Genomic DNA, 12,104 nt, shown 5'->3' with positions numbered 1-12,104 from the left:
AGCTCACCTGCACAGCGACGGAGCCAGCTGTGGGCAGACAGGTGGGTCAGAAACATTGCCCTGGGAGCTGTCTGCTGTCTCACAGGAGCAGCACAGTACTGCCGGTTTAAAAAAAACCCTGCTCCTCCGTAACTCCTTGGCACCCCCTCAAATCCTGCACTCGGGGCACATGCCCCCTTAGCCCCCCCTAGTTACGGTCCTGACATGACAGTTGGGAGCTGAACTCATGACAGTTGAGAGTTGAACACATGACAGCTGAGAGCTGAACACATAACAGGAGCTGAACACATGACAGTTAGGATCTGAACACATGACAGTTGAGAGTTGAACACATGACATTTGAGAGTTGAACACATGACATTTGAGAGCTGAACACATGACATTTGAGAGCTGAGCACATGACAGTTGAGAGTTGAACACATGACAGTTAAGAGTTGAGCACATGACAGGAGCTGAACACATGACAGTTGAGTGTTGAACACATGACAGTTAGGAGCTGAACACATGACAGTTGGGAGCTGAACACATGACAGTTGATAGTTGAACACATGACAGGAGCTTAACACATGACAGGAGCTGGACACATGACAGGAGCTGGACACATGACAGGAGCTGGACACATGACAGGAGCTGGACACATGACAGGAGCTGGACACATGACAGTTGATAGTTGAACACATGACATTTGAGAGCTGAACACATGACAGGAGCTGAACACATGACAGGAGCTGAACACATGTCAGGAGCTGAGCACATGACAGTTGAGAGTTGAACACATGACAGGAGCTGAACACATGACAGTTGAGAGTTGAACACATGACAGTTAGGAGCTGTACACATGTCAGTTGGGAGTTGAACACATGACAGTTGGGAGTTGAACACATGACAGGAGCTGAACACATGACAGTTGAGAGTTGAACACATGACAGTTAGGAGCTGTACACATGTCAGTTGGGAGTTGAACACATGACAGTTGGGAGTTGAACACATGACAGTTGGGAGTTGAACACATGACAGTTGGGAGCTGAACACATGACAGGAGCTGGACACATGACCGTTGGGCGCTGATTGGTTGGAGCACCATCTATCATTCACAATGAGTTTTATCACTCATTGATAAATGAGCCCCTTATTTCTTTGTCAGTGCTACAGATGTTACTGGGAACATTGCACAGACACCATGTTTGTAGAGATCTGTGCATGACAGAAATCACAGGGAAAATGGCACCTGTTTCCCGGAGACTGGTGGATGCATAGTAAACCATTTGCACAGTCACAGTTTATAATACTAAGGAGTCCGCCAGCAAGAAGGGGGGGAGGGGGTATTGAAGATGTGCACAAGCCCTCCCTCTCTCTTGATCCACCCTTGATGTCTTCAAATATAAAATGTCCTGCCGTCGAGTATAGCAGCGGGATGTAATGGCGTCAGAGTTTGCTGGAGGTGTGGGGTGCCGACCGAACTCGTAACGCACAATCATTTACAAGGCATGATTTTCAGGAACATCCGAGTTCGGCCAGCATCCCGCGCCTCCAGCAAACTTGGGCGCCATTACATCCCGCCGCTGGTGCTCACCTCTTGTTGTCTGACAAGAAACGCGTCAATAAAACTCCTCATGTCATTCGCATCCAGTTCTTTCAGATAGCTGACAAAGGTTTTTGTGATAAACTCATTAATTTCCGCTACATTGGTGATAACTGTTTTGTGACTTCCGGGAAAGAACCTCATAACACCAGGATACATGTTGTACAGCTAGAAAAAAAGGAGGGATACAGATAAAAATAAATATATATTTTTTTTGTAATAGCGACCTGCTGAGAGAGTATGGCGTGAATGATGACGGTGGTAGCTCTGTTCCTATAAAGAGTCCTTTCTTACAATAAAACTTAAGTTCATTGTATCCAGCAGTTTCTATTATATAAAAAAGTTTATTGATAGACCATGAGGGGTCTATATAGGAATAGCCAATCATAGTAGATTTTTCTTACTGCAGCCAATCAGGCCCCTTTTCTTGTGTTTTTGGAGTCCTATGATGTCTTTTCCCTTCTCTCGCAGCCACTCGGAGTCTGACTCTCCCGAAACCAAGCCCTGCCAGCCAATCAGAAGCTCCAACCTGTCACTGTTACTGACTAACTGTCTCTACACTATCTATAGCCAGGCAGAGTCTGCCCCTACAACACCGGATGGAAGAGAACTCGGTAAAGCCCCCCATACATTTGGCTCCCATCCCTGATTTGCTGATCCCGACCATTTTCGGATCGGTAAAACTGAATCTTTTAACGTGTTGAATATTTTAGTTTCCCCGGCATAGCATCATGGGATCGGGAAATTTCAACAATCTATTGCAGATGTCTTTGTGTGTAAGGAAGCAGCTGTGGCCCTGTCACGGTGGATGGGGCAGTACGGATGATCTAATGGTTATCATTACTGCCTCACAGCACTGAGGTCAGTGGTTCGAGTCCCACCATGGCCCTGTGTGGAGTTTGTATATTCTCCCCGTACTTGCGTGGGTTTCCTCCGGGTACTCCGCTTTCCTCGCACCATCCAAACATATACTGCTAGGTTAATTGGCTCCCAACAAAATTAACACTAGCGTGAATGTGTCTCTGTGTACATGTGATAGGGAATATAGATTGTAAGCTCCACTGGGGCAGGGACTGATGTGAATGGCCAAATATTCTTTGTAAAGAGCTGCGGAATATGTGTGCGCTATATAAATAACTAGTAATTATAAAAATAATAATAATGGGGAATTCCACTGTTCTCAACATAAAATTTTCCATGAAACAAAAACTGTTTCCATGAAACAAAAAATGGATCATACTGTACATTTTGTTAGGAGAGTGGATGGCACCAATTCTCTACATGAAATCACTTCATGGAAGCTGAAGGACTAATTGGGGCATCATTTAACAGATATGGCACAAGGAGGGAGATATGTCTCAGAAAGGGCACATGCCTCTGTATAGCAGCTAGAGGAAATATATTGGGAAATTATACTGGATGACTCTTGTGATTTGTCCTGTCAGAGAAAGAGTGGTGGAGTGAAACAGCTCTCTATGATTCGTCCTGTTAGAGAAAGAGGGATGGAGTGATACAGCTCTGTGTGATTTGGCTGTTAGAGAGAGGCGGAGTGATATAGCCTTGAGTCAGTTACTCTGCCAGAGAAAGAGAGGAGGAGTGATATAGCTCTGTGTGGTTTGTCCTGCCACAGAAAGAGAGGCGGAGTGATATAGCTCCGTGTGATTTGCCCTGTTAGAGTGGCGGAGTGATACAGCTTTCTGTAATTCACACTGTCAGAGAAAGAGGGGCAGAGTGATACAGTTCTGTGTGATTTGGACTGTCAAAGAAAGTGGTGCGGAGTGATTCAGCTCTGAATCGCCCTGTGGAGTGGAGTGTTATACAGATGGGTCCATGGTTATCTTGACTAGTTTTCTGCGCCTAGGCACAACATGACTTATTATCATAAACCCTTCATCTACTGATCTCAGCTGCAATACAATACAGAGAACAATACAGCAGGGGATTAAGTCATTACAGCAGGGGATTAAGTCCGACTGGCCAGTCTCAGTTAATCTTATTAAAGGTCAAGATAAACCTGGACCCAGAGGCGTAACTAGGACGGGACGAGCAGGGCACGTGCCCTGGGCGCCGTGGCAGCCCCAGCAGAGGGGGGCGCCACCGGCACCTGCACGTCCCGCTCTCCCCGTGTGACAGGGATTCGGCGCTGCGGCTCTCCCTGTCTCCCCTGGCTGCGGCTGGAGGGCGGCCGGCACTGTCCCCCCGCAACCCGCTGCACCAGTTTGTTTTATTTGATATTTTTGCGTGTTACGGAGGGCAGGGGGGATTGAGGGTAAGCGCTGGCAATTACAAAAGCCGCCCGCCCCTTCACCATCAGCAGCTGCCCACCCCTTCACCAGCAGCAGCCGCCCACCCCCTCACCAGCAGCAGCGGCCCGCCCGCAGCAGTGCCAACCACACCTATATGGAGCCAGTGGCAGCAACAGGAGCAGTGCCTCCCTGCCAGCAGAAACAGATGGTGACAGTGAAACAGTAAGTCCTCCACGGTTCCATCGGTAAGATGCAGCCTCCCCTTTGGTGTGAATGTGATAGTGGGGCCCTCCAGAGTAGTGGCTGCCTATAGTCACACCCCGGGTAAATGGTAGTGACCAAAGTCTGCCCTGGATGGGGGAGGAGGGTGGTTGGATGTATGTATGGAGAGGCAGTGTATGCATGTACAGTATGTATGTATGTATTTATGTATGTATGTATGTATGTATGTATGTGAGAGGCAATGTATGCATGAGAGAGGCTATGTATGTATGTATGTGAGAGGCAGCGTATGCATGTACAGTATGTATGTATGAGAGAGGCAGTGTATGTATATACAGTATGTATGAGAGAGGCAGTGTATGCATGTACAGTATGTATGTATGTATGTATGAGAGAGGCAGTGTATGTATGTACAGTATGTATGCATGTACAGTATGTATGAATGAGAGAGGCAGTGTATGTACAGTATGTATGTATGTATGTATGAGAGAGGCAGTGTATGTATGTACAGTATGTATGTATGTATGAGAGAGGCAGCGTATGTATGTACAGTATGTATGTATGTACAGTATGCATGAGAGAGGCAGTGTATGTATGTACAGTATGTATGTATGTATGTATGAATGAGAGAGGCAGTGTATGTATGTACAGTATGTATGGATGTATGTATGTATCAGAGAGGCAGTGTATGTATGTACAGTATGTATGTATGTATGTATGAGAGGCAGTGTGTGTGTGTATGTATGTACAGTATGTATGTATGTATGTATGTGAGAAGCAGTGTATGTATGTACAGTATGTATGTATGTATGTATGTATGAGAGAGGTAGTGTATGTATGTATGTATGAGAGAGGCAGTGTATGTATGTACAGTATGTATGAGAGAGGCAGTGTATGTGTGTATGTATGTATGTATGTATGAGAGAGGCAGTGTATGTATGTACAGTATGTATGTATGAGAGAGGCAGTGTATGTATGTACAGTATGTATGTATGTATGTATGTATGAGAGAGGAAGTATATGTATGTACAGTATGTATGTATGTATGTATGTATGAGAGAGGCAGTGTATGTATGTACAGTATGCATGAGAGAGGAAGTGTATGTACAGTATGTATGTATGAGAGAGGCAGTGTATGTATGTACAGTATGTATGTATGTATGTATGTGAGAGGCAGTGTATGTATGTACAGTATGTATGAGAGAGGCAGTGTATGTATGTACAGTATGTATGTATGTATGTATGGGAGAGGCAGTGTATGTATGTACAGTATGTATGTATGTATGTATGTATGAGAGAGGCAGTGTATGTATGTACAGTATGTATGTATGTATGTATGTATGAGAGAGGCAGTGTATGTATGTACAGTATGTATGTATGTATGAGAGAGGCAGTGTATGTATGTACAGTATGTATGTATTAGAGAGGCAGTGTATGTATGTATGTATGTATGTATGTATGAGAGAGGCAGTGTATGTATGTACAGTATGCATGAGAGAGGCAGTGTATGCATGAGAGAGGCAGTGTATGTATGTATTTCCGCCTCCCGCCCGCCGCTGTGAGCGCCAGTGTGCGCAGAGGGCCCCAGACCTGCCACCCACCGAATGCCTGTTGGTGATAATGGAGGGGTAAGCACTGCACAAATAGAGGGGTGAGCAGGGTGTGTGTGTGTGTGTGTGTGTGTGTGTGTGTGTGTGTGTGTGTGTGTGTATATGTATGTTGTTGGAGGAGTAAGCAGGGGTGTGTGTGTGTGTGTGTGTGTGTGTGTGTGTGTGTGTGTCCAGCAATGGAGGGGTGAGCAAGTGTGTGTGTGTGCATAAGCGTCCACAGCTCGTTTTATTAGGTGGTGCACCATCGGAGGGGTGTGTCTAGCACCGCCTTTTGGGCGTGTCTAGCACCATCTATTGACGGTCAATGCAATATAAAATATCCGCCCTTGTACCAATCTTAATAAAGCAGGTACATTGTCAGATGTGGTGTGCACCAAACAAACACTTCTGATGGCACTCACTGCAATTACACTGCTCCTCCTCAGCCTGGTCTGGCTCCCCCTCTCTTTCCTCTGCAAGCTGCAGCAGCTTACTTACAAGTCAGTCACTCACTGACACTGACAGTCGCAGACTAGTACTGCTGCTGCTGGAAAAACGAGTGACGTGTCAATACTGCTGCCGACCCCCTGCCAGTATTGAATTTGTCTTTCTAAGAGGAACGCTGGCTGCATGCTGATCCTTATCAGTGGCTGGCGTTGGCATAGCTTTGAAAGAGAGAGGTGGGCATGTGGCGGGTGTGGCAGGTGGGCGTGTGAGCATGTTTTTGTACATGGAGGTGGAGCCGGGAGTAAGAAAGCTGGTGGCAGTGGCACCCTTGATTAACCCAGGCATTCCGGTCAGTAATGCAGTCCTGACAGGGGGCAATGCAGAGGGGACAGTAATCAGCCTGCTCGGTGATCGCTACATCAGGCATGTGAGATTGGGGTGCCAGACATTAGGGGGTGCCTGTGCGCACCAGGCACCCCCCTCTGTGCACACCTATGTGTGTGTGTGTGTATATATATATATATATATATATATATTGTTGGAGGGGTAAGCAGGGGTGTGTATGTGTCCAGCAATGGAGGGGTGAGCAGGGTGTGTGTGTTGCTGGAGGTGCGTGTGCCTGTTTGTGTGTCCAGCACTGGTGGGTTAAGGACGAGTGTGCGTGTGTTTGTGTGTGTGTACTGCCTGGAGGGATAAGCAGCAGTGTGCGTGTCACCGCATGTCTCTGGTGTGTGTGTGTGTCCGGCTTGGAGGGGTAAACGGAAGTGTGCGTGTGTACACTTGGAGGATTAAGCAGGAGTATGCGTGTGTTTCTGTGTGTGTATGTGTGTGTCCGGCGCAGGAGGGGTAAGCAGGAGTATGCGTGTGTACGTGTGTGTCCGGCGCTGGACCGCTGGAGGAGGACACAGTGGTGGTAACAGACAGAGTAAATGTGTGTTTGTGTACATGTTGTTTGTGTGTATGTCTTCTATGTGTGTGTATATTTTCTATCTGTGAGTATATTTATGTGTGTATGTGTTCAGTGTGTTGTGCTATAATGTGAATTTCGGCTCATACTGGGTGCTATAATGTGAATTTTGGCTCATAGCGTGTGCTATAATGTGAGAGGGGGGGGGGGGGGGGCGCCATTATTGATCTTGCCCTGGGCTCCAAAAACCATAGTTATGCCTCTGCCTGGGCCCCTTCTGTAGCACTGTGTGATTTGCATTGTCAGAGAAAGAGGAGTGGAGTTAGACACAACAGGGAGAGCTGTGGTAATTCAGGAGGCATGGCAGTTGTGCTTCGAGCCGCTTTACTGAGGGACGGCATATGTGCAGGAGTGTGTGCCACTATTATCATGGTATCGGTAATTATCTCACATGAATTCACAGATTGGAAATCACATAACATGACCTGTAAGTGGGAGTACTTGAGGGTTGGAGTTGAGAACCACTGCTCTATAGCACAGTATGTATAACCACTGGATGGTCTCTGAATACCCAGAACCCCCCGACTGACCTCAATCAGAGCCCCACCCCTTGTGGCATAATGCTGTGATTCATGTAGGTCATTTTGGTTCCCTTGACTTATGAATTGCGGAATTATGATAAGGATGGGGGCGTGTTGTAATGACACAAGGGAGTGGCGACAAAAACGCAGACATGTCATGCCTCAAAAATTTTTAAGGGGCGTATTTGCCTTCAGCTGTTTTTTAATATATATGTAGAGAAACATGCACCAATGTCGCTACTACCGGGACCAGTCTACAAGACCATACACTCACTCAGGGAGTCGATGTTCCGTGTTGTTGTGACAATGGTGCGTATGTATGCGCAGTCGCTGTGGACTTTGCCATGGCTCCCGTGGGCGTCGGTTGGGAATATCGGTAACATCGGAACAGCGGTAACATCGCTACCATCGCAATATTACTTTTTACCCCCAAGATAGCTGCCAGGTACACATAGAGAGGGGATGGGTTGGGGAGGTTAGTTTACACTTTCCCAGTGGCTGCTATTGTATTGGGTAGGAGAGAGCAGAGAGTTTGCCAACTGTCCTAAAACTGTGGGCAAGGCACAAATTAAAGTGACTCACTTGCTCAATCACCCAGGACTTCATCCTGACACCAAGGACAGTTAAGTGATAAGTTCCACACAAATTCAGTTTTGGGAAAGGGGTAAGCAGAGACTAGGATAGCCTAGGTTGGCTGGAACCCTTGCTCAGCCTTTCTCATGTAACTTCTGGGTGAGACCCACAGCTTCTAATCTTCCATTTAGGGAATTTGACTTAAATGATTACTTATCTGGGTGTAAACTACAGTACAACTAGCATACCGCACTTTGGTATAATTGTAGTTTTTTTTATAGTGCTTACAATGTGCCCCACATGTTGCTCTCCTCAATAATGTAACTAACAAGTACACTTTGAAATATTCTTAATCCATCTCTACACTGGCAGTTACCGTATTCTCTGTACTTCTGCCCCTTTGATGGCTAGCCACACCCCCTCAATCAGCTTCAGGGGCCCGTGACAATGCATTCTCCCTGTGGACCCTTTATGTCCCAGTTTGACACTGGCCTGTGCAAATTTGTGGTCACCACCTACCCCCCTCTCTCAGCACCCCTGGCTATATGTGTTAGACAATGGGCAATCTCATAGAACTTGTGGTTGTAAGAATATTTGGCTATAGTGCAATAATATATAATACCAATAAAATAACAGAAAACAAAGTACCGCTGTCATAGGCGCTGCCAGATATCTAGCAATATCATTTGTCAGACTCAAGAGTCGTAAAAAGGTGGGGTCCTCAAAATCCATGCGATGTCCAAGCACAATCGCCACTATCACATTTGCAACCGCAGCGTTCACAGATACTGAGTTATTAAATGGTTTCCCTGAAAGTCAACGATAAATGGTGACACAATGGACAATAATGAACAACTGCATTTCCTTAGTAAATCAAATGAATGATATGTCACACCAGGCTCTGTAGAGATATGCCATTACAGTTTTTGGAATTTATACAGTGCAATTTTTTGATGGCCCATGCCAAAGTCACATGAGGCTTTAATAGCAAATCTTCTCACGGCTTTCCAGTTATCTCCATGGGACGTAATAATATTCGATAGATATACAGTAGATTTATGTCCAGTGTCAGACTGAAGAATGAAGGAATGCAGAGGCAATTGCCCTTGCTTTAGGGGGTTTGGCCAGTCTCCAAATGAGGCTACCACATAGACTTGCCCAACATTACGTGGGATAGTTGCATGTCTCAACTGCTTAGTTTGGTTGGCAAGAGGGTGAATTTTGGTGCAGTTTCTATCGAAATGAACCAAGCCTCTATGTTCCTGCTCCACTAGGTTAGCAACTCTCAACTGCATAGTCTGGAACGTGATCCCTGGAGGATGGGGTAGGGCCCTCAGGCAGTGGGGCCCACCAGAGATTTCCACTGTACCTCTGTGGGCAAGTCCATCCTGTATATGTCATAGAATCTTTGCACACTTGATAAGCATATTGAACACCTAGGTGTGTATTTCATGTAAAATCAGAGAATGTTGGTGCACATATTGTAACATATGTTAAAGTTGACTGTACCATGGATAGTTGGTGCTCCCAACCCCACCTGGTCAGGTGATGCTATGTGAGGGACATGTGGCAGATCCGTTGCCTTACAGGACCTAAGTCTCTTTGTTGGTGGGTCTTCCCTTACAGTTTTTCTGGTCTCTCTTTTACTTGTCATTGGGTTTTCTGGGGGTAACAAGCATATCCCACATGTGAAGAATAGACATGTTTAGAAGATGAAGCTGGTTACCCATGTTATGGTTGTGTATTTTGCACCTTGTCGGTCTTATCTTACAATGCAGGTTTATTTAGGTAGTGCATTGTAGGTTTTTGTTGTTTTATTGTACATCCTTTCTTAGCTATTGCACCTTCTATAAGGAATCCATAATATTTATGTTTATTTTCTTAATTAAAATAAATAGATGATCTACTCTGAATCCAAATTTTTGTGTCCATGTGTTTATTTTTGTGTTTCTCTATATAAAAGCAAAGACTGTAATTAATAAGTAAAAATCATATCTAATTACAGTGGTTGTTTTATATATATTTTATATATATTGGCGGCTGGCAATCGCCAGTGGTGAAGGTTTGTTATCTCACCTTCACCATAGTTTGTATATTTTAGGTAATCCAGAATTACCGTTAGGGGAGCTACATTTTAATAGGACAATCCACTAATTGTTTTTATGGATTAATTGCGTCCGGATTTCTTTTTTGTTAATATTCATTAGATGGTATATAGAAATTTTACCTTGGAATGATTGAAATTTCTGAACCAGATGATCACATTCTTCTAGAATTCTATCCTCTATAGTGCACTTTCCCATGCCAAAGTCACGTAAGGTTGTAATAGTAAATCTTCTCATGGTTTTCCAGTTATCTCCATGGGACAATATAACACCTAGATTTAGAAAATGAAATGTGTTAACATATATGGCAGCTGACCACACAGCATCTGTCTATGTATTGGAAACAAAGAGAAGAAAAGGGATTGTCGCAGAAGCAAGAATAAATGGATAGAATAAAATGTAACTTTCAATGTTAATATTAAAAAACCTCATACAGTGAAATATTAAAATCAGACAGAAATAGAAAATGTGAAATATAATAAAGAATAAAGTGAAATAAAATTCACGCTGTTACAGTATATGCTGCAGAAAGGTGAAAGGTTTTTCGAAATTAGTTTCAATTATTACAAGCAATAATGACTCTCCGTTAATGTATTGACAATCAATTATATGTATAAAGGAGGCATTATATATCAGATGTTACTGTATAGAGAACAGATTTACAAACACAATGATCAGTACCTGTGTATTACTGATGATAGGCTCAATATAAACATAATATTATATTTGTGTGTGTATACATATATATATATATATATATACACATATCTATGATAGATAGACAGACAGACAGACAGACAGACAGACAGACAGATAGATAGATAGATAGATAGATAGATAGATAGATAGATAGATAGATAGATAGATAGATATATGATAGAGAGATAGATAGATAGATAGATAGATAGATAGATAGATAGATAGATAGATAGATAGATAGATAGATACATAGATAGATAGTGTTGGTGCTGGTCAGTAATTACTGCTATTAATAATATGAATTAATAACATTAATTAAGCAGATGAGTCGTTTATTCAGAACACCCACTATTGCGGGTACTGCTGATGTTGATTAATGGTATAATATATAGGTCTTTTGCTTACATTGGTGCCTATTTTATATTGTTTAATCATCATTTTCGCTTTTCATTTGTGTCATTCAAGTAATCTTACCCATTCCCTTCTGTACCGTTTCAAAAATTGGGACATAAGCCCTTTCACCAAACGCTTCTGCGTGATTCACCAGTGCGTTCTTCACTGTCTCATAACCAGTCAACACCACCATTTTCGTCATGCCCATTTGTATGGTGAACACAGAGCCATACGTCTTCGAAAGCTGAAATAACCAAGATTAAACATTAGGAATGTATCTTAAGGAGAAAAAAATATACTTAAATACTAGCATATACCTTTGTTGCCCCAATGCTCTGCCTCTTCTTGCCTCCCTTTCTGTTGTATATACTTTCTCTTTCCCAGCTCAGCATGGTCCTCTGTCCAGGACTGACCTGCATTGGGAGCCATTGGTGGAGTGTTGCATGTATGAGACCAGACATACCTTAGTAGACTATTAGATATTACCTGCTCTCATGCAAAAAATTGTGTGTGAAATTCCTATCTACATCCAGTTGAAGAACCTTTTCTACAGTGCCATCCAGGATGGTCCTGGTGTGTGCACAAGTAGTTTCCTTGCTATTACTTTAGCAAGTCATACTACCCCAAGTGAAGATACTGTATCCCAAGTTGGATTTGGCTTGTTATGTCTACATTCATCATGTCCACAATCATTGGTCAACATGAGAATGTGGTCGTTATGCCGGCAATAGACATGTTGACATGTTCATAATGTTGACAT

At 43.8% G+C, this 12,104-nt stretch overlaps 1 protein-coding gene across 3 annotated transcripts in view; it reads right to left on the bottom strand.

The window, feature by feature from the left end:
* Window positions 1-12,104, bottom strand: part of LOC134908899 (cytochrome P450 2K1-like) — a 256,817-nt gene that overhangs the window by 164,322 nt on the left and 80,391 nt on the right. For all 3 annotated transcript variants that reach the window (XM_063915125.1, XM_063915126.1, XM_063915124.1), the window contains exons 2-5: window positions 11,426-11,588; window positions 10,375-10,524; window positions 8,796-8,956; window positions 1,574-1,750 (exon numbers count right to left, since the gene is read on the bottom strand). In XM_063915125.1, the coding sequence (XP_063771195.1) occupies window positions 1,574-1,750; window positions 8,796-8,956; window positions 10,375-10,524; window positions 11,426-11,552 (615 nt within the window). In that variant the 5' untranslated portion in view covers window positions 11,553-11,588. The remainder of the gene's footprint in view (window positions 1-1,573; window positions 1,751-8,795; window positions 8,957-10,374; window positions 10,525-11,425; window positions 11,589-12,104) is intronic.

The sequence above is a fragment of the Pseudophryne corroboree genome, chromosome 4, assembly GCF_028390025.1.
Source record: "Pseudophryne corroboree isolate aPseCor3 chromosome 4, aPseCor3.hap2, whole genome shotgun sequence".
In the NCBI taxonomy this organism is placed as follows: domain Eukaryota; kingdom Metazoa; phylum Chordata; class Amphibia; order Anura; family Myobatrachidae; genus Pseudophryne; species Pseudophryne corroboree.
Note: the sequence above shows the minus strand (reverse complement) of the source record. Positions and strands in the feature narration are given on the sequence as shown.